The 23,260-nt window shown below is 42.3% G+C and overlaps 1 protein-coding gene across 3 annotated transcripts in view; it reads right to left on the reverse strand.

Moving 5' to 3' along the window:
* The window catches only part of ENTPD5 (ectonucleoside triphosphate diphosphohydrolase 5), a 40,261-nt gene that overhangs the window by 4,300 nt on the left and 12,701 nt on the right, over window positions 1-23,260 (reverse strand). Inside the window, exons 1-13 of one of the 3 annotated variants that reach the window (XM_090033658.1) lie at window positions 21,958-22,017; window positions 18,171-18,449; window positions 16,785-16,864; window positions 12,373-12,516; window positions 11,914-11,989; window positions 9,953-9,988; window positions 8,887-8,975; window positions 7,031-7,110; window positions 6,118-6,179; window positions 5,600-5,701; window positions 4,467-4,607; window positions 4,203-4,259; window positions 2,559-2,674 (exon numbers count right to left, since the gene is read on the reverse strand). In XM_090033658.1, the coding sequence (XP_089889784.1) occupies window positions 2,559-2,674; window positions 4,203-4,259; window positions 4,467-4,607; window positions 5,600-5,701; window positions 6,118-6,179; window positions 7,031-7,110; window positions 8,887-8,975; window positions 9,953-9,988; window positions 11,914-11,989; window positions 12,373-12,516; window positions 16,785-16,864; window positions 18,171-18,387 (1,200 nt within the window). In that variant the 5' untranslated portion in view covers window positions 18,388-18,449; window positions 21,958-22,017. Of the gene's footprint in view, window positions 1-2,558; window positions 2,675-4,202; window positions 4,260-4,466; window positions 4,608-5,599; window positions 5,702-6,117; window positions 6,180-7,030; window positions 7,111-8,886; window positions 8,976-9,952; window positions 9,989-11,913; window positions 11,990-12,372; window positions 12,517-16,784; window positions 16,865-18,170; window positions 18,450-21,957; window positions 22,018-23,260 lie in introns of those variants that run through there. The other 2 variants (XM_090033659.1, XM_090033657.1) reach the window with 2 other exon arrangements.

Consider the following 23,260-nt stretch of genomic DNA (forward strand, 5'->3'; position numbering starts at 1 on the left):
TCTCTGTTTAAACCATCCCAGGCAAGTCTCTGTCCAGTCCCTTTCAAGCACTGAAGGCATCAAATGCAGCAGTTTCAGAGCTGAGTAGAATACTTGATCCTGTTCTTTCAGCAAGAGGTCTGGTTGGTCCAGAAGCCAGATCAGTGGTCTGTAACAGGTTTGCAGCCATAACTGCTGTGGATGAACGTGGCCTGATCTGTGATACTGGTACTGATTGGGCCTTACAATGAAACTCTAGTACTTTCTGTGGCTGGGAAGTAGTACACATCCAGTAAATCAAAAGCCAAAAAGCAATCCTAGGCTGCGGACCTGAAAAGGAGCAGGCAAGCATTATCATTACAGAGGTGAGATGCATGTTCAACAAATGTTCAGCTTCAAGCCTAGGACTGGATAAGAAGACCTCCTTTCTCCTTTGGAGTAAGGAAACAGACATACAAGCCTCTGTTCCATTGTCTTCTTGTGGAACCTCCTCTGTATGGCTCTAGGGTGAAATAACAAGGCCACTTCGTATAAAAGGCTCAGGGCAATTCTCAAAGAACAAAAAACATTAAACATCATATGCATAGTATTTTAAATATGAAACCATTGTCTAAATGTTTATGGTTTCATCTATCCTCATGAACAAGTTCTGATTCCTGATAAACTTTCCCTAGTTCAGATCTGCAGGTTCTGGCCAATGGTGCTAATGGCGACTGAGATTCCCTCAGGTCTCTTGATTTTCATGGGCAGGATAAAAGGGAATGACAGATCAAGCACTTGCCTGGTGGACACATCACACATCCACTGTGTCCATCAACTGAGGGCATTACAGGCAGGGTTTAAGCCCATTGGCCTTTAGAATTTACTATGGCGGGGGGGAAGTGTGACATACTCTACATCATTTGTGATCTTTTTTAAATGTGCTGTTTTAGATTAAGGCAGTTCTTCAGAGATATTAGGAACACTGACTGAAGAGGGCTCAGGAATAAGTTGCAGGTTAGACTGTCTCCAGGCTTCTTTCTGGTTACTATGGGTAGTAAGAGGAACTGTGGGAGGACTATAATTACCCCACCATTTCTGCCCCTGCCAGGATGCACAAGGAAGTATGGAGTGCATGCATGGCTTATGGACACTGCTGTCTCGAACAGATTCTGAGTTTGCTAATGAGGTACGTGCACAATGACAGCAGCATCCAGTGGGACAACTGTGGGAGGAGACAGGGAGTATATATTGGCTACTGTCAAACGTCTCTTCCTCTCCTAATGCTTTGCCCATGAAAAATACTTATCTACTCCAAGCCTCTCTTCAGTTGCTTCCATATCAAGGATCTATCCTCATCTTATTTCCTACTGCACCTTTTGACTTGGATACTTTCTTCCCCATTCTCTGCATATCATTCCCCCCCCCCCAAGGACCTCTGTGTCCCCTCCTTCCTCTTTCACATCTCCCTAAATCCCCCTTTCCTTGCATTCTCTCCAATTGAGCCCCTCCCCTTCTGGACCAGCAGAACACATGAAGAGGCCTGCTTTTTTCACACTGGGCACATCTCCTTACTTGAGGTAAACAGTTTTTGGCTTATTTTCATCTCCCTACAGCAATCCCTGTCATATCCTCTGTTTAAAGAGGTTTCTGGCACACAAACTTTTCTTTATACAGTACTGCACACTCACCTATAGCCCTGTATATAGTAAATAATGGTAATAAATAAGAATTAGTGGATGGTTACGAATTGGAAGGTAAGGCTTAGGAAGTATTTGGAGACTCATGGTCAGAAGAAAGGGAACCAGCCACTTGAAAGAAGAATGTCATAAGGGAGTCTGCATGTTGCTTGTTCAATGGCAAGAATCAGCAGGTTGGGTGGCAGAACTCATGCCAGCTAGGATGGCAGCTGGGCATTTGTTTAACAGGGTAGGAGAAGGGGTTGACAACTTACCTTGTTACTTAAGAGGAAAGAGCAATCACCACCAAGTGTCTCTGTGCAAATTACTAAGGATAAGTAAGAGGCAGACAGCCATAGGACATAAGAGTTGAAAACCAGGAACAGCCAAAAGCTTTAGCTCATAAACAGATGTGGTAAACAAACATTTCCTTCCCTTTTAAGTCTAGATTAATAACAGTCACTTATATTGTGAATCTTCCCTCAGCTTAGGCAGCCAAAATACTAGGAAAGACAGCTCAGTTTTCCCATGATTGGTCTGTATGTGCTGCAAAGCTAGGTTTTGTTCTAAAACAGCTGTTTCCACTAGATATTCTTTAAATTAGGAATTTTATTTTCAAAAGCTTTTGGATTTTCAAAACCTTGCATCACCAGCATTATTATTTTAAACAAAATCTACATTTAAGTTTGAGCAGGGAAGAAAATGCTGAACTGGCCCTCTTTATTGCTTGATACTGCATCACTGCAGCAAATCACCTAATGGCTGCAGTTAATTAATCTCTTGCCAAAGCAGTGACTGTGTAAAGTGCAGCCTCTGACTCATCCTAACACTGCACACATGGAATGAAGCAGCAAGCTAATATGTCCTATTCACCTAAGATACAGGGATGCCAATGCTGGGTTCTTACATTGCTTCTCTCACCTGTAGGAGTGTGTTATCCCCAAATCCAAAACCTTCTTTGAGTAAAGCAGTGATGTAAGTAAGATCCATACACAGGAAAGGGCTGGCTGATGTGTACATCTCCATGTTATCACACACTAGAGGGGGAGAGAGACAAGAAGGGGCTTAGAAGGATGTTTATTAGGAGAATATCCTTAAACTGTACATGCAAAAAAACACAGATGCTGAACAGACCCTATATAAAGATATTAACAAAACTACCAAGACACAGCTTTACTTATCTCTGATAATAATTTTCAGACAAGTGAAATCTCAGATTACTATAGCCTAAGAACCATGCATCCTCATGGTGATAATATATTTGTATACACAATCTAATCTCAACTAGGGTACCATGAGATCTTTTGAAGGGTGCTGTGAGTACAATGAGATAAATTCAGGCTCAAACTCAGGCTCATCCAAGCCTGGCCACTGCCCAGCCTCTCTGCAAGGAGGTAAGCACTGTAATAAATTAGTTTTTTAAATGGGGCGCTGCTCAATTCACATAAATTATGGCAGAGAACCTTGAGTCAAGTGATGGGTGCCTCAAGTCTCAAAAGGTTGAGAACCACTGGTTTAGATAAACTCTGAGCAGAGACCATTTGACTCTTGGGCTTATTTCTACAGGCTTTAAGCAGTGTAACCATTTTACACATAAAATTATAGCTTGATTCAATTCCCAGCTGAAATAAATGGCAAGCTTTATGCTAACTTGAGTGAGTGCTGGATCGGGCCTTGAGAACTAGAATCTAAACATCTAGGGCAAACAGAAGTAAAAATTGCTAGGGAAGTTAAGAGCTTAACTTCTATATCTAAAGCATATAAGTCACCCAGGAACCTATATTTAAACCAGTGGGGCTCTTGCATCAATTATGGGATTTTTTTGGGGGGGGTGAGGGGTGGAAATTGAGGTTGGGTTTGTTTAAGACGTTCACCCCAGGCTCATAAAACTTAGACTCTCCTGGTGAAAAACAGCAAGTTCTCAATATTCAGGTCTTGGATTTCACTCTTTAGGCTGATGTTTTAGCTATCAGGAATGTCCTATTCAATGTTGGATGACAGTATGAAAAGCAACCTGACAACAACCAAAATAGGGCTTCCATTAGTTTTGAAAAATACCAAGATCAAACAAGTCTACAACTGGTGGTGGTTCATGAACAACTAACACAAGCCAATAAGAGAGTGAAAACCAGACGAGGTGGCCAGGCTAACTTTTAGAAATTGCAAAGACAATCCAGGTGGTTTAGGGAGTTAAAAAGATAATAGTAAACTAGGAAAAAAAAAAAGCCATTGGTCTGCTCGACTCAAGAGACCTGGAATCTAGAAGGAAAACTTGATGTTAGGATAAATCAACTTTCTTCCCCACTGACCTTCATGAACAACACCCCCCACTCCCAAACTGATGTGTGAGGCTACTAACCCTCTACTTCGTATTCTTCAATATCTGTTTCTACTATAAAAATTAAAGAATCTGTTAAACAATGGAGAGGAACAGGTTGGACCGCTAAAGTTAACTCATTTGTATATATTTTTAAATCAAATATATGATATGTACCATACATAAATACTATATATATTGTTATCATCTCCCCTCCTCTACCTTGCAGGTCTCACAGTGTTACTTACCTTCTTTAGCTTTCCTTTCAAAATCGCTCACTTCTAGAACTCCTCCCTTTTCATAGTCTGAAAGGAAAGAAATGAGAAAGTGTCATCATCACAAGCCTGAGAAATTTCTGTTCAAATGAGAGCTTAGCCCAGCACTGAGGCAAGGGATGGATCCTGTGCAGAGAACAGGCAGAAGTTCAAGTACAATTCAGATGCACAGAGCAGAGTACAAGACAGTGAAAGCTTCATTTACTGAACAAGGCAAACTGCATGGAGCTGACTTACCTATCATGTTGGTGTCAGCAGCTCGATCATAGTAATATGAGAAGGCATAGAAGGAGCTCCTGCGTATCTCATCTGGCTGGTGTAGTTTTCCTTGTACAACCTTCACCACTTCTGCATAGCAAGGCTCAAACCCAGTTTTCCCTGCCAGGGCAAAAACACACAGGGATGAAGGTAGATCAGGTCTGGAGGAACCAGTAACAACAGGATGAGAGGGGACAGCAAGAACAAAAAAACTAAGGGAGAAATTAAGGAGGAAACCACAACCCATAAAAAGTGAGGAGGCAGCACAGAGTGTAAAGGGGTGAAGAGTTTAGACATTCTTCCCAAAAGAAAGTTCTCTTCCACAACATCCCAGCAACTCTCTTCACTCTATTCCAGCCTTGCACATGGACACAGTCAGGATCTGCCCACCTTAGTGCCTGGTGCTGTTAGTACAGCACTTATATGCAGAGCTATGTGTGAATCCCTCAGAGGCCATATTGCAGAGGCTTCCATGGTATGAGGGAATCTCCCATTGTCATACTTTGCCTCAGGGACCCTGTGTTGTACAAAGCCACTGTTATTAGAAGGCTTAAAGTTTCCTTTCCTTCCCCATGCATTATCACTTCAGGGGTCCTGTTCCAATGACATAAACCCAAACTTTGCCCTCAGAGTCTCCACAGTAGCATATACCAGTACAAATTATCAGTATCAATACTCCCATATTCTCCTGCTTTAATCACCTAACGGTAGCAGTTTCATCTACTAGATATCCTGGTCAGAGACAGGACTACCAACAGTCTTCCAACTGCAAGAGGCTTTCACCCACTGAATATGATACAACAGAGATGATATCACCTCAGTAAAACCAGTTCTACCCATGAGTTTTATGAGCTCAGTTCCCATAACACTGCAATGGGATAAGTAGCTCCAAAGCTTCCCCTGCTAAAGGGATCTAAAGCATTTTCCACTGTTAAATGACAACTCCTACAGGGCCAACTGGCCTGATCATTTCCCTAAAGCCTTGAGAGACATCTTGCAAAAGAACATGACAACAGAAAGGGTGTTGACTAAGAAAAACCTTATCTCCAGGGTTTGAGACTTACCTAGGCACTCAAATCATTGTCTAGCAGAAGCAAGTTGCCTCAACTTACCTTCTCTGTTGCCACCATACTGATATTGCACTCCCCCAAAATGCCACTCTGCTTCTAGCTGCTTTGGCAAACAGGAGCTTCGCAACATCTGTCCATCCCCTGCTGGAATGAAACCACAGAGGGAAGTCAAGAAGGGCAAGGAACACCTCCCCACACACACCCCACCCCATAATCTGTGATCAGCATTCCAGATAAAGGACAGAAAAACCCAGTCCCTTATAATTTATCCAATGGAAATTATAAATTAGGAAATCCAAGTCACTACATGCTGCATAAACTGGTTCTACATTAAGAGGAAATCTCATCTTTAGAACATGTTCCATCCTGCAGGATATTCTACAGTTGGGCTTGTCATCTGATAGTGAAAAATATATTTGTAGATAGGTCCATCAATCCAAAGATATAGAGAAAAGGGAGAGATCAAGGTGGAGGGGAGACATGAGAAAGGGGAAGCAGCTACAGGATTAACTCCATGCATCTCTTCAAGTATCCAACCCGGCTATTTCACCTTAACATACCTTTTATTTCCAAGGCTCCAAGCGTTGCTAGTCTGGCAGCCTTCAGTCCAAAACCCAAATAACTGCAAACAACAAAACAACAATAACACTGCAGTTTTGTCCTGGCTCATCTGATGCTTCACCCACTGCCAGTCCCAAATCTAAGCATGTGCAGACTAAGTTCCCTTTCTGTGCCTCCAATCCCACCTCCCCCCACAACATTTTAGAGCTTCTCCCTGGCAAAAGAAGAAATCCAACTACCAAGAGAATAATGTAAAACAGGTGTACAAGGAGCCTGGATCTAGTTCCTTGGGTAAAAAAGCAGCTGTTAAATAACTCAAAAAAGAAATTACGTTAATTTCTGAGGTGCAAAATAGCAAAGACTCTGCAGAAGCACAGCGTAGAAAAGGGGATTGATATAAATATGTTTCTTCAAAAGAACGGTTTTTCCTTGTCATCTTTTCTACAGTGCTCATCTTTACATGCTACACAAACATCTTTGTTTTTACAGTACCTCTTGGGAATGAGAATGTATTATTATCCCGTTTTACATAGAGGGAACTCAAGGACTCAGTGCTGGGAATTACAATGCAACAAAACCTAATTAATACAGGTTAATACATATTGACCGCAAGGTACAATGTGATGACTAAAGAGGGTGGGAGTGAAATACTTTGGGTAAAGGAGCATAAAACAAAAGGAAGGCCAGCCAGAGGCATCTGCTATAGGTAAGGGAACAGGATAAAAACGAATTCTTAAAATACTGCATTAGTGGTCAATGGCAAGGTGTGACGCAGCTGCTGTTCACTCTATCTAGAAGAGAACAACAGAAACAGCCAAAAGTGAGTAGAATCCTGGCAGCATTTCAGTACAAAGAGACAGTGAGTTTAAGAACTGATTTCCCCAAGGGAGATGGCAGCAGCTTACTCCTCACCTATGGGTGTAGAGCTTGTATGTGCTATTGAACATTTCAAACGAGGAAAGAAAATCCACAGGGGTTTGCTCCAAGGTTTCCTAAAATGAAGTAAATGGAAAGATTTTTTTAGATTTCTATGACTCACAAAAGCATCTGGTTTTAATCATTACATACAGAGAATTTTTACTTTCCTTACAGTCTTTTATATAGTGCTCATCACTACAGCATGCATGCTTCACAAACACACTCATTTCTTTTCACAGTGTCCCTCGGGAAGGAGGACCTAGTATTATTCCACTTTACATAGAAGGAACTGAAGGACTGAAAATGAAATCCAAAAGCATTAGCTAATTTGGGGGATCTAATTTCAGATGACAGTTTATGCTGTAACACTGCACACATTCAAAGCACTGCTCCCATTGATTTCAGTTGCAGCTATAAGCACTCTACACTTCAGCATATCACCCCAAAGTCTCAAGTTATGGACAAATTAAAAGCGCATAATTTGTGACCAGGGTGAAAAGCATGATCTAGATGACCTGCCACATACTGCAAGGAACTCTGTGGCAGAGCCAAGGAGGGAATCCAATTCTCCACAGCTGTGTTCAGTTGTAAGCTACCCAATCATCCTTTTCTTCCAGTAGTGGCGGGTTTTTGGAGGACTCCGTCTCTCTCAAAATTGTGACCTTTTATTAGCGGGGATTTTTTTCCTCCAAAAAATGAGTTTTATGCTTAGCACTCTGAGGCTGACAGTACCCACTAGAACTAGGCAGAGTGTACATGCAGGAAATGTGGACATTTCCTCCATATCGCTTGGCTAATGCAAATCAGTCCTCATCTGCATAAAGCCCTTTCAGTTCTTCATGAAGCCCTTTTGGTTCTAGACTCCTTTTCACAAAAAATTCCAATTAAATACCTCAGTGAGTCCTGCAGTCCCTCCTGGCCCCTTCATATTTCTGTCTCTGAACTAAAATCCCCTGGTTTGTAACAACCACCGCTGTTCCAGTCCTGGGCCCCACTTAAGCTGGTATTACCACACAAAGAGAGCATGGGCCTGTTACACCTGAGTCTCTGTTGAGCAAGATAAACTTCTGTATCATGTTTCAACAGAACACCACTGTGCAGGATGGAAACATACTGATATGAAATAATGTTACTTTACAGGGAACAAATACTATTAGGGAAATTTGTGTGTCCTAGAAGCCAGAATCGTTTGGGCATGGGAAACTTTAGAAAAGATTGGATAGGTAGAAACTCTAGCTCTTGTGCATTTTTGAACACATGACTATGCCTAAAACAACTACAGCTGATGTTAACAATTGATAAAGCACTATTATACTACTGAGCACCCAGATGACTTCTGTAGGGAAAACACAAACTTGGGTTAGGGTTTAATTGTTCCCAAAGAGCTTAGATAAAGAACTTCTTACAAGCTTGAACAGGTGTGGACTGTCTCTCTGGACACAAAAAAGCGGTGAAGGGATAGAGTGTGGCTTAACAGAGATACCCTGGTTATGCTGTATAAAGGGCATTCTCTCCTGTCCTTGACAGAAGGACACAGACTTGACTCTGAGTTCCTGATGACATGCAAAAAGCCTCCTCAGGAACCTTAGGCATTTGTAAGGTTTGAGGTCTAGCCAGCACTGAGAGGCTCTTCTAGCCTGGGGCTGGATGACAAGCTGCTTTCCTTTGTTTTCATTCATTTTGTTTTTCTCTTCTTCTTCAACAGGATCTTCTGTTTATAAGCTGTTATTACCTGACTGTCGGTATGAAGGAGAGCAGGTGCTGGCGCTGACAAACCAAGCCCTCAGAATACCCGGGCACCAAGGCCCACTGTTATGATGTTACTGCACACATTTGTGTCCATTGCTCACCTCAAAGCGTGGCAAGAATGTGATTTGAGTTGAGGCTCCTCCCAGGTCCAGAGTCCCAACTGTTTGCTGGTTCTGGCCATATAGCTGCCCTGTGGAAAATAACACAGACTAGCCCACTATATTCACGTTGCAAAATTGGAGACTGCTGTTTCATGGAGACTGTGGTTTACAACTCCAAGGGAGGGGCTGATTTGGCCTTACAGGTTCAAGAGTCAGAAATAGACACAGTGAAGATGGAAATCCCAACGTAAACTTTGTCTCAGGAATATACTGGGGTGATATCTGGACAACAGCAGAAACAGAAAGGATGGCCTTTTCCTTCCTCCCCCTTACACACACACATACTTGATTCCAACTTCATTTCCATAGAGCTGAAGGAGGGTAAATCTCTACATATCCAACACACTGTGTGGAGGTACAATCTAGCAGGCTATAGAGGAGGATATGTACAATCCCAGGATTTAGCTAACTCTTGGGGAACAAAAGGAGGGAGGGGCAAACACTCTGAGCTCCAGCTCCAACTTCTGCTATTTCCTTTCAGTTAGGCACAGCCTCATCTTCCAGCAACTCAAATGTTTCCTGGACATTGCCTCTTTTCTCTGTTACCAGACTGCATTCTCGGGACTTATTTTGGGCTAACTTTTGTCCTGCCTGGCAAAGTTTAGATACTAACAACTCCCCCATTACTCTACTTCTGCTGTTAAATTCCCAGTGGGTTTTAAACCATTTTACAACCCTTTTCTACCTCTTTCAAAAAAGATTGACATAAGCATTCCCCAGTTACAAGGCTTGGATCTAGTTGTTTGGACAGCTGTGCCTAGCTAGCACAGCCCTGAGCAGGGTCTCAGAATGCTTCAGCCCAGCATTCCTTCTCCTGTTAAAGAAGCAGTGCTCCAAGCAGGATTTTGCCATTTTCTGCACAAAAAAATTCCTTGATTTTAGCTCTGCTTCCACAATGGAGAGGGGAGGGAGAATAAGCTAGCTAAGGAAGTGAGGAACAGAGACTGAATCCCTTCTGTGGAAGTGATTCAGTTCAGGGCAAAATCATCCAGAGTTAATTAATTACCTGTCAGAAAATTCACAGTGATCCAGGCTAAAATTCCTATAGAAAAGGGGGGGAAAAAAAAGAATCACTAAAACTGCAATTGCCACCCCTTCATCCCCTTTGGACAGGTCTGTCAGGATTTGTATAGCATTAGGTGCTTTTCAGATAAACAGGTGCCTGCCCCAAACATCTCAGCCTACTTAAACTTACCACAGAATGACACGTGTAAAAGATGAGAATCACATGAGGAGACAGTGAGGTGCGGTTTACTTGTGCCTGTGTGTAAGCAAGAACTGGGCCCACAATCATGATGATGACACAAACGGGCACAGAATTAAGGCAGCACATGTAATTTCCTTTGGGCAGTAGCTGACTTTCATGAACTTAAATCCCTCACCTGAAAAGTAAATACACATCCCATCTCAAAACACACAACTATGCCTAAAATAAAACAAAACTGATGTGGAGTATTGATAATGTATTATACTACTAAGCACCCAGGTAATTTCTGCTGGAAAAATCCAAGCTTGAGTCCAGGGTTAAACTGTTTCCAAATAACCGAGATGTATATCAAGTGTCTGTACACAGCAAAATGTGAAAATCTCTTTGTCTACTTCAGCCACTGAATTTGGCATTGGGACTGGGTAGTATCTGGGTAAAGACCACTGGTGAGATGCCAGCTGAAAGTAATGGTTTGGGGAGGAAACTTCAAAAATAAAAACTGCTGAAGGCTCTACTGCATTCTGTTGGGCCTACCTAATACATTGTTTCAGAGAGACAAACTTTTATAAGCTACAGCTTACTGTCTTGTGAAAGCTTATGCCTCTGAATTAGTCTATAAGGTATCACTCTGCCCTACCTTATATATGACTTCAGACTACATGGCTAACTACCTCTCTCTACATGCTATTATCACCTTTATCATCCCTATCTGTTCTTCCTTCCATTATTTGCAGACTTATACCCCTTCCCCATTGCCTGTCAGCTAACCTCACCTACCTATACATCAGTTTGTTCTGCAGATTGAGCATTTTGTCTGATTTTTACAAAGCACCCATCAAATTGGCAACACATTTGTGGCAATGCAATGCTCAGTACTGAACATAACACCCCATAACACTATCAGAAATATATAAAGAAGTCTTATTGCCTCCCTATTCTTTGAGATGAAGCTTTTGGATATACAGCCAAAATTCGGACTGGCCCATTTTGTGGCTATGCCATATTGCAAATTCATTTCTAAATTGCTGGCCACTTTACCCCATTATCTTTTGCAGCCATTCCTCTGCTTTTGTTTCTTGGTTACTTGATTAGCTGCAGTTTTCCAAGATGAATCTTGTTTTACTACTTTCCCAAGTTTCCAGTCCCTCATAGGTTCCTATGTATTATTTCTCTCCTCAGTAGTATTTGCAATGCTTCCAAACAGTTATTTGCAAATTTCATTAGCTGGTCTTTTACCTCATGTTTTGAATTGTTAATGAGACATGTAACAAAATGAGTCCTGAGAGCAATCTCTTCAGTGCTTATTTAGCACTTTCCAATGGTGTCAGACTTTGCTGCTTGCCCACTTTAGCCTGTCAAAGATGGCAGATTACTGTACAATCTTTACTCCTACCACTACTCATGGGCAAGCACTCAACTGTTCAGGCTCCTTGTATTGTAGATTTGAAGATGTATGAAGCAGTGACCCTGGCTATTTTTGTTCACCTAGTACCAAATACAGGCTTCTTCTCTGGTAGGATTCTCTATACATCATACAGTGTCCTTATTAACTCTTTGCCTGCCTGCGTTTGTAGCTGAAATAGCTACCTGGGTAGTTGAAATTCCACAAATGCAACTGTATCTGGTGGTTCCAAATATCTTGAAAGCTAGCCATAGTCTGTTCCTTCCTTCAGTCCAGGAGACTACTTCTCATTCCTTCTTGCTTCCATAGTTATTTCTGTCCCTTTTGCTCTCCCCCCTCCTGCCTTCTCAACACCCACCTTCATAAGATCCATCCATGATGCTAACACTGTTGTCTGGAACCAGAAACGGTGACTCCTCAAAGACTTCTCTCACCTAAGGGAAGAGCAGAGATTATTAAATTGTCTGGCTCTGCAACAAAGGAATTAGACAAAGCTCCCCTTTCCCTCCCAGGCTATAAGTAGTAAGGCAAGAATATCCTTGGCAAGGCTTTCCCATCCTTCTCAGGATGCCAGAAAGAAAAGAAGGGCACATACTGGGTCCCCTCTCCACACACCATCTTGCCTATATCAAGGTTGCAGGATCTCAAAATCATAGCAGGAGGGTTCTGGGGTCTGTGAGTTGTACACCCTTATGGAATTACAGCTATTTTTCTCACAGCTGACTCTGGCATGGCAAAGAACATGGAGAAATGAACCGTGAAAGATGCTGTGTGAAAGACCTCACTACTGAACAAAGACGATCCTTGGTATCATTACCTCCAGGAGCAGAGCCTGGGCTTTCTGCTCCGATAGCAGCCGCAGTCCAGCAGTAGCTTTCAACACCACTGGGGTCTTCTTCCAATGACTTTGTGGCACAGCTTCTTTGGCCATTTCCAACAGTATTCTGACAGTTTCTGCACCCTAAAATTAAATGGAAGCTGTTTTTTTCCCCCCTACACTGTTTTCTCTATTGAGCAGAAAGCAGGATTCACTTCAGTATCACCTCTTTCATCTTAACTACTAGAGACAATACAGAGCGAACGGAAGTACACGCAAAAGGCCAGCAGCATGCTCAGGTTTCACAGCGACAGCCCCCTCAGAAAAACCAGACAGAGATTAAAAAAAACAGATTAACCGTCAACCATGAGGAGACACCGGTTTACAGAGCTCTTGTCAGAAGAGGGAATTTGACTCGTTTGCTCATGGAATTTTAAGCTTTAATTTTTTGGGGGGAAAAGTCAAATATCTTTCAAGTCTTGAAGTCATGCAATACAATACCACCATTTTTTCTGAAGTAATTACTGCTGTAAGAGGCAAGGGAGAAGGAAGGGCGAGGGTATTTGTGGATTTCCACTCAGTGCAATGTAACAGTGAAATGAGATAAGAATGTCAAGTTGGTGAATAGCAAACAGTGTGATTAATTTCAAACGGTGAAACTGGAATTGTACAAGGAACTAGATGAACTAGCCCAAAGTCTTCAACTACTTAGTATGTTATAGCACTTTGTGCAGGGTAGCAGCAGTGAACATTTCTTCATGAAATATTTTGCTGTTCCTTTATGGGCAGTTTCACTCCTCTGCACTGTTACCATCTGGTAAAATTTCAGGGAGCTGATTGCTGCTGACATGGAAGCAGAAGATAATTAAAAAAGCCATTCACTCTTGCCTGATATTTCATGTTCACATAGTCTCCCTCAAAATGAATTCCTGTAACATTAAATTAGCAGGATGTCATCAGTGCACCAACTACCCTATCACAAGAGTCAGAGACCATCAGGGAGAGAGGAACCAGGCTGCCATTCTCCATCATGTCCTCCAGCCTGTGCACAAGGTCACATGTGGTTTCTGAAACCTCTGGCAGCCCTCCCCAGCACTGGCTCCATATAGCAGAGTAGCAGGATTCTTCAGCTGCCCTATCCTGTTGATTACTGCTGCCTCACTAAAGTAGCCACGGCTCCTTAGAACTTGAATGTAACAAGTTCTCTAAAGAGAAGGAAGAGCCCTAAGGAAGGTTTTTGCCTTCCTCTCCAGCAAAGCCTTATGCCTATTTGTTACTCACATTTTGCATTAATAAAACCAAGCCACAAGAGAAGGTAATCATGTTTCTTTATAGTGAATGTTTATTCAGTCCATCTGGTACTGGGTTTGCACTTTACTACTTCATAAAGTCTTCTTGTCCCATTCTCCTCTCTTTAAAACTAAAGCACACATATTCAGAGTGCCCTGACAACAGACTCACACATGTATTACATTGTGGGATAAAGTGTTTTTTATGTACCAGCCCAAGTTTCTTGCTGCAGAGAGTAGGATGCTGAACAATGGCTTGAAGTTGCAGCAAAGCAGGATTAAACAGGTTATCAGGAAAAAAACTTCTTCACTATTAAAATGGTGAGACAATGGAATAGACTGCCTAGGGAAATTGTGGACTCTCCAAAACTGAAGGTGTTTAAGAAGAGGTTGTACAATTACTAGTCAGGGATGATACAGGCCTAGCTACACCTATGTTCTACCATGGGTATTTCCCATGCTTCTGGGCTTTGCTGGCTGCCTCCTCCCCGCTTTTCTGCTACATGTGTCAGGGTGTCTGTAAGTCTTCCTCAGAGGCACTGGGTCTCAGCTGCAGACAAGACTGGGGATTTGGACTTGACGGGGGGGGGCGGGTGCCGGTGCTCCTGCTGGGACTTAAAGCCAGAGGTTCCTGGGTACAGGATCTAGCCCCTCTGCTCAAGGTCAGACCCAATCACCGTATCTGGGGTCAGGAAGAAATTTTACCCCATTGTCAAACTGGTATGGCCTGTGGGGGCGGTTTGTCTCTCTCTGTAGCAGGGTATATGGCCCTCTACCTGAGATTTCTTGAGGGTATATTAACAACCTTTCATAGAAGCAGGATGTTGGCTGCCATGGTTCCCCTGATTTACTTGTGGCAGGTTAGGGTGTTATTTCTTGTGCTGTGTCAGGGTTGACAGTATTTTTATGAAGAGTTTAGATTATGGTTTTATGGGTAATGGTTTGGATAGGGATGATCCTGCCTCTGGTAGGGGGTTGGACTAGATTACCTCTGAGGATCCTTTCCAGCCCTAATTCTCTATGATTCCTTTATGAAAAAGAATGCAAATAAACCAAGTGCCTGTACTTCTGGTGGCTTAACATTAAGAAGCATGCCCAAGGCAGAAAGTGATGGAAAGTAGATCAGGTAAGCAGAATACAGAGATCAAAATTACTTCTTGTTATTGCTGACACTTGCCAGGTGTCTGTGAAAAATACAAGGAACCCTGGGAGGCATTAGAAGATTGGTACTAGACTGACTGTCTAATTCATAGTTCCTATGAGTGATTCCATAATCATTTGCCCATCTCTAGATCTTCCTTCCAAAAATTGTACCACTTCATAAAGAATGAACTGGTCTTCACAACAATTCTGTGAGGTAGGTGACTATTACCCTTATTTCAGAGATATGGAACCAGAGAGACAGAAAACTAACATGACTATACAAGGTCACACAGTGAATCGGGGGAAGAATCAGAGAGAGAATTCAGATCTCTTAACTCCCAAGTGTTAGCCCTCAAGATGATCCAAAGAATTACTGTCTTGCTGCTGTTGGAATCTTCAACCAGACATTCCTTAACAAGCATGTGCATTAACTTTTGAAACTTGAATGGTTCAATATAGGGTAGCAGTTCCCAATATTTTCTCCTAGTAGAACTGAAATATGAATGGGAGTCATCCTCCATACCTCAACTATGTTCCCTCTTTTCACATCCCCCATTTATTTCCACTTTCCTGTTCTCTCCTTTCTTTTCCTCCTCTGTTCTCCACTTACCAGCAGGCAAAACTGGTGTTCAGGCTCAGAGTGAAGGATCACTGATGGCTCAGTGGGTTAGGCCACCTGTACTCTTGCAAATATTTCATGGGCAAGTACCATGGCAACAGAGGAGAGAAACTGGGTTGTTGCCTGAGTCTGCAGGCTGTTTTACTAGCTGCTTCCACATGGCTGGTTCCATTAGGAGCTGCTGCACAAGTATAGAGTCAGGTGAGTGGCTTTAAATAATGTGTTCTGGTTTTAAGTTAGGCCAAGGGTGGATCAGATTTAATCAGCCTACATTCCCAACACTCCTCTTCTATGCCTCAAGACTAAATGCAACAGCGAGATGTGCATATGCACAGACACACACACCTTTATCTTCCCACACCATGGTGAAATGGATGTAAGGTTTGCATTTAACTTCCTTGTTTATAAAAATGATAAACCTAGCTATGGAAACCTGAAACTGTGCGACTTTTACAAAATATTTGCATTCTGTGCATCTGAAAATGCTTTAAAGCTTCTACACTAACTTTCCACAGCAAAGCTTATTAAAAGACAATTGCTCATTCAAGCTTTGCCACATGCAAACTTTAACTTTTTCATGGTTCACGTCTTCAAGTTGTTCCTGAACAAAAGCCTCCCATTTTTCAAGTTAGCAAAACACACTTTTCTTCTTGGTAACAAATTTGTTTCTTCAACACTTCCAAGAAAAAAAGATCACGTCTGGGCTGAGGCCAATCCTCAAAACTTTCATCCCAAAAGGAAAAATTAAGAAAGTCATTAGTGAATGAAAATGGAATATTTAATCATGCTGAGGGGGTTAAGACAGATACTCGGCTGGAATGGTTTAGTCAGGGATGATCCTGCCTTGAATAGGGGGCTGGACTAGATGACCTTGTGCGATTCCTTCCAGCCCTACTTTCATAGGATCTTGTGATACTACATTTAGGGCAACTACAGAGAAAAAAATAAATACTGAATGTAGATACTACTAGGGCCAAAATCATGTTTTACATTACTTTGGAAGAGGAACCTGACTAAGAACACATGCACATAATAACAGCAACAACAATCTGCTGCTCAATTAGATATTCTTATCAGAGGATCTACAAGCACTCAAAACAGTTGAATAAACTTCACATTCTCCAGATAAAATAGGGAAATATATTCACTTCCATTTCACAGGACAGAAAATAAGGCACAAAGGTGAACTGAGTTGTTTAAAGAGCCAGTCAGTAAAAAAACTGGGTGCAGTTCCCTTTACCTCTCTCAGTTCCCTGCATTAACCGTTATACATATCCATTTGTGTTAGGTAAATGATAGGTATAAATAATATGAGGAGGACCTATGCAGTGGAAACATATGAGAGTCCCACAGATGCTTACCTTTTTTGGCTCACTGGCATAAGCAGAAAGACCTGGCTTCACAGATTCAAAGATCTCCCCTTCCAGCTCAGGAAGCCGTTCTGCCCATATAAAACAAAGCAATAAATGAGACAGTCAATCACACAAGGCCCTGCTGCTCTTTAACTCCAGATACTAACTAAAACATTTCACATGACACCTCCTGTAATGTAAACCCATCTCCCTCCTTCTACACGCAGAAGGCAGGATGGGGGGGGACACCTTAGAGACCAACTCGTTCAGAAAGACACGAGCTTTTGTAGTAATAGCCTATTTCATCATCTGACAAAATACAAAAGCTCATGCTTCTTCTCTGAAAGGGTTAGTCTCAAGATTTCCCCTGCCCTGCTTTCTGCCTGCCTTCAGACTAGCAGGGCTAACTACCTTCCCTCTCCTAGTTAAGGATGACTATCACCTGAAACAATTGCTGTTCCCTTTTGCCTTGGGAGATGTAACAAAATATGTGACCTTTGTGCCCTCTAAGTTCATGAATGACTAGTTAAAGCACAAGTTACAATACAAGGCAACACATCAAGAGACAAAGGTCAGTACAAACCTCTATTACTTCAGTAACACTCATTCCTTTTAAATAACTACCTACATAAAAACCTTCAAAAACAGGGCATTTTCCACTATATCAAGCACAGAGGCAGGTAGCCATGTTTATCTGAAGGCAGGCAGAAGGTAGCCCCTCACTTGATGTATCTGTATTATGCCATGGTCTTTCCTTCTGTCCCACTACACAACTCATTATGGTGCAGCTATATGGAGACAGCAAGGCTTTTTCCTATCACCTACAACTAAGGGAATATTCCATGAGAGTTATGCAATGATTAACCCACCAGAAACCTGACTCGTACACAGCACAGCATACCTTCTCAACTTCAGCTGAGAGCTACAGCCCTGCTTTGGCCCTCTACATAAACTGTTTCCATCTCTGTGCCCACTCAGAGATTGCCAAAAAAATAGTAATGCATATAAATTACAATCACAGTCCTGCAGTACAGAGACCCAGATTCAGCCTTAAAAAAAAACACTGATATTTTCATACAATGGGCTGATAAGGGGCTGCCATTGTTGTTATGGACACCTGTTAGTCTCTAAAAAGCCACTCTATCATGAGGTTCAAAGGACGTGGCATTTATTGGATCAAGAGGGAAGAGATCTCCACACACACTCTTCTACACATACTGAGAACACCCATCTCCCAAAGCTAGCAGAAGTTTCCCAGCTATTCTCAAACCCTGGGATTGTGCAGTCATCCAAAGGAAGCTAAAGTCTAAGCCAATATATTCATGGTATGGAACCTCCCAGGCTGGATCCCTAGGAAATGCACCTCTTGGCTGCAATTCTGCCACCTGGGCTTACCTGGGTTCTTCTGTACAAAGGTATAAATGTGAATTCGAGTTCCGGTGCTACCTGCATCAAACATGATGCCATAAAAGGTGTAGGCACTGGCACTGGCAGGGCACATGTTAGATGGAAAGAGACCCTGAAACCACATTTCCTGTTGTGAATGAAGAAGAGTGCAGTATACAGAGGACAATGCCAGCACTAAGAAGCCGATGAGCCAGATAGGTGCCATCCTGCAAGCGAACCTTGGGACAGCTGGAGTATGGATCACTATTCCCAAAACTGCAGTAGCTCCTAGAAAGAGAAAACAAGAACAGATATTACTAATGGCTTTCTCCTTTGCACATTAGCTTAAAGGAATCTGCCCAACACAAAAACTTCCCACTTTTAAAGAAAAAGGTGCTCCTCTTGGTTGTCCCTACCCAAGAGGCAGGCTGTACCTTACACAGAGCCACAACTCCACCTAGTTGGTTTATTCATTCATAATAAAGGTGCCTTCCTTTTGCTGCAGATATCAGTAGGGGCTAGTTAAAAATCTTCTGAGTGCCAGTATCCTTAATCCTGACTTGCTGCTTGGAACCTTTTCTCTCTCTCACCTGGGCCTCAAGATCAGAAGACTCCCAATTTAACAACCTCAGGGCTCTCCCAAAACCTCAAGTCTCAGCTGATTCAGCATCCTATTCAAGTGGAGATCAGGCCATTCTCTCTGCACTATGACACCACTGCATGGGATGCTGGCAGGGCAAAGAACACAAATGTCATTCAAAGCCACAAACAAAGAGAATTTCATCTGCAGCTGAGAGCAGCTGCTTGGAGAAATCACTGTATGGAGAGAGTATAGGGCACATCCTTCATGCTGTGTGAGGGAAGGCTGAATGGTGCCATACCCCAGACTCCAGTTTCTGAAGACTTCCTCTGTGTTGTCCAAACTTCTCAAGGGGAACTTTGCCTTCAGAATGCCCATCTTCTCTGCTTGAAACCAGGCAGGATTGTGACCAACTGATTTATCAGTTTGACCTGTTCTCTCCCCCTTCTTCAAGGAATTAAAGCTCTTTACAAAGCTTACAATATGCTACCCTTCTTTGTGGTCTCAAAAGCACATGCTTCCATGTTAGGTCTTAAGATTCTACAGCTTCCTTCCCAATACCCTCCACCCTGTTACCAAATCCTCCCTGCAATGACTTCAGAGATCATAAAGTAAGAAAGTAAAGACAGAGGGCCAGGAATAGCACCCCCATTAATCAGGTCTATAGTTGAAACAAAGAGGAGGAGAATATAGTAGGTTGTATTATTTTTATTATTTGGTAGCAGCAAGAGCATCCAGTCAGGGCCACATTGTGCCAAACAGAGCAGGCGCACACACAAATCAGTAACAACACAATTCAACACTCTCATTCACACACCTCTGTAAATCATGTGTCCATCCCACTTATCATTCATATCTGTTTTATGTACTTGCATATCTGACTGCTCTGCCCAAGATCATCAGCTGCTTCCAGCCCACGTATCTGCCCGCCCCTTACAGATAATCATATTACCACTTTGTCTGTGTGCCCCCTCATGGTCCTCACCTACGCACTCTGCTATGCAGCCATCCCTCCCAGTCCCTACATCTGTCCCTCATGTCTTCACATTACAATCTTCACCCAATCTCTGCCTCCACTCCCATGAAGATCACTGCTGAGGGTTTCTGTCTTTTGTTACAAGTTTAGCCCTTCCAACAATTTGTCTCCGATTTCAAGCCTTCACCTTTGTCCCTAGCTACAGCAGTAACACTTGCAGTAACCATGTCACACTGAGCTGCTCCTCAGTTGGCTTTTGTAACTCCCTCCACTGCTCCAATGTCTCCAAAGCAGAACACTATGTAGCCTATGGCAGAAGAAGAGCAAGGCTCTCCCACTGAAACCTTAGTGAACTCAAACTATCCTGCTCATAATTCCCTCCCAATGATGACCACAAAAAGCTGCGTGCAGCACGAAGCAAGCAGGAACAAGAGGGGCTCCTGAGGACACAGAAAAGGGATTTAAAGATTTCACAGGACAGCAACAGCACTAGCTTCTCCTGACTGTCACTAACATGTCTCTATGACACCAGTTCCAAACATAAACAGTTCCTAATCTAATCCTATATTAGGGAAAGATGAGGAGGGGCTCATTCCTAACCTGGAACAGTTGTTAGTCCTGCCCCCAGCAGAGATCTCAAAAAGGCCGGAGTTGTGCAGTAGCTGTGTAGCAAAGCAGCTGCAGGAAGCTGTAACTGTTGTCAGCAGGAGTAACTGGGAATCTCAACAAAGTGAGAACCTGAGCACTGTGCCCCAGCGTGTCATGTGAGATAAAACTGCATTTGGAAACCCTGCCCTTTGACTGGTCCCTTGCTGTGGTGTTATTACGGCAGAACGGGGTATTTTGTTACTAATCATACCAAAATTAAAATCTGTGCACCTGCATCAGAAAAGGCTAAGCTGCTGGAAAAGACCTCTATTGCATCTAAAGCATGTAATGCCTGGATCCTTATGTAATGCCTAGAACATGGTTGTTATGAAAATAATCCATCAACTACCACTCTCAATATCATTTGTCTATTGCTAAGTTTTCTAATAAACAGACTTCAGCCTCCTCTTCCATCAGCTTCTCTCTAAATCCTTTCTTTGAACCCTTCCTCAGCCACCCAACCTTAACTGTTATCAGTCACCGCCCAACCATCCCCATGCCTTCCCTATTTATGGTCTTTTTTCTTCTCCTTCAAAAAAAAAAAGTCAGGATTCACTGCTTCTTCACTTCCCACTGGAGTTGCCAGGCTAGTCACTTTGAGACTGATACTATGTTCATTCAGTGAGGAAAGGTCAGCAAGAGGCTTAAAGAAGTCAGAGAGAACAAGAGAAGGGAAATAGTGGAAGATGGAGAAAGCTATCTAGAAAGCAGGACAGGAGAAGGGAGGCAGCAGGAGTAAGCAGAACTTGTGGAAGGTGCAAAGGGAAAGATTTGTAGCTGGGGCGCAAAGCTTTCCTGAGCTCCTACGGAAACTCAGAGAGAGATTCACTACCCAGAAACAGGAATAAAGGGCCAATTTTAAAAAATTCATATAACTAGAAAATACAGCTTATTCACTAGGTAACCCTTCTAAATAATTTAGAAAACAAACATCCTGAAATGATCCTGTATCACTGTTAGCAGGGAACATTTAAATCATTCAAACACTTGAAGGGGCAGTGGCTGCCTCTGTACTTACAAACAACCTGTCCTGTGGTAACTATTTCCCACCATTAACTTCCTTAAGATTTACATCTTCTGGTAGAGGTTTTCTAAATAATTAGACCTGGTCTAGATGCCCGGTTCTTGTCTTTTTCAACAGAACCACTAACCTCTTGATTAGTATTTGTATCGCATTCATATCTAGAAGTCATACCTGTCTGAACCATATTATACCAGGTACTGTATGTATGGCAAAAGCAGTCTCTGCCAAATAGCTTTCCATAGGAGTAACTTAAGAAAAGATGTGGCATGTTTAAACCAAACAAGTAAGGGGAGAGGGAAGGAAAAGAGCAGGAAAACAGTAATATGAGTGTATGCTACACAGGCTAAAGGAGGATGCACCATGGAACAGAGGACATAAGCAATTCAGCAGCTCAGATTGCTTCCTGTCTATCAGTTATCAGAAAGCAGCAATAATTACTGTATCCATGAAACAGAGTACCTTAGCTACATACCTCAGACCAAGGTAAGACTCAAGAGATTGCTCCTCTACCCCAAAGCTCCATGACAACAGCTGGAAAGATATGAAAAGGGACACTGCCTTCACTTACCTCTTCTCTATCCCCACTTTCAACTAACAAGGCAGGCCTCTTCACCACTGAAGCTACTAGACGAGGCAAGCTGTTCTTTATTAGTTTGAGTTTATCGATGATCAAATGCTGCCAACAGAACATCCCCAGGTCTCTAGTCATGCCAGGGGGGCAAATTCCAGGCAGCTGAAAGTTCAAGGGAACTCAATAAATTAGTAAAACATTTAACAAACTGAGACAGAGTTCATTTCAAGAGCACCAGCCTGAACTCATTGTTACATAAGCTGGACATGCCTATGCTTAGCTACAAACACTGGCAGAAAGCATCAGCGCAGGGCAGAGTTATAAACTCTAGGTCTAAAGTACAACCCATGTGAAGGTCCAGGAGCAGATTCTGCAGACTCTAACACTACAGAGATGGAAAGAAACACCAGGGTGGAAGGGAGAAAAGATCCTGAAATGGTGGAGGGAGAAACAAGGCTGTCTCAGCTGGGACTGAACATGAAGCCCCAGGGCAACAAAGACTGAACACTATTACACAGAAACATCAGCAGTGTCCCAAGGCAACTATCTGGTCTATGCATCCCCTACAGAGAAACATGCAATGTCCTAGGATTTTGCAGCAATCTCTAAAAACTTAGGAACATCAGGAAGTGCAGGGAGCCCCACCATTGGTCCCAACAAAATGTAACATTTTAGACACTGAAAAGCAATTTGGACCCAGGTTCCAAACTAATCCATTTCAGGTGCATGTTTATTTCTCCTATGCCAAAATCACCTAGAAAGAAATACATTTATCACGTTACTGCTTTGTCAGCATCTAAAAAATTGCATTTTGTTTGGCTCAATTTGAATATAGTATAAGTGTGTACTACTGATGCTGAGCTGGTTCAGTGGAAGAGGTTTTAACCACTGACAATTCTGAATTCAGTTGGAACTTTACTGCCAGAATTTTCCAAAATTCTGATTAAAAAAATGCCACAACTTTCTTTGCAAGTACAGACACAGGGTCCAGTCCCAGATCTTTAAGTTTAAAGTAGGACAAAACACTCGCAATTATGCTCAGTCTTATCAAGCAGAGATCCTGGTTATCTCTGATTTTAAAAAAAATCCGCAATTTCCAAATTAAAAAAAAAAAGTTGGTCAAAATCCATATTTTTCTGTGATTAAAATTAAATGGTGTTTCATTTTAATCATGGAAAAATATAACATTTTTCTGTGATTAAGATGATGCGATTAAGGTTTTTCATCTTAATCACAGAAAAAATATGAATTTTGTCTCAGTTTGTTAAATGTTTTATCAATTTAATGAGTTCCTTTGAAC

This window comes from Crocodylus siamensis, chromosome 2, assembly GCF_052110815.1.
Source record: "Crocodylus siamensis isolate JL-2025a chromosome 2, ASM5211081v1, whole genome shotgun sequence".
Lineage (NCBI taxonomy): Eukaryota > Metazoa > Chordata > Crocodylia > Crocodylidae > Crocodylus > Crocodylus siamensis.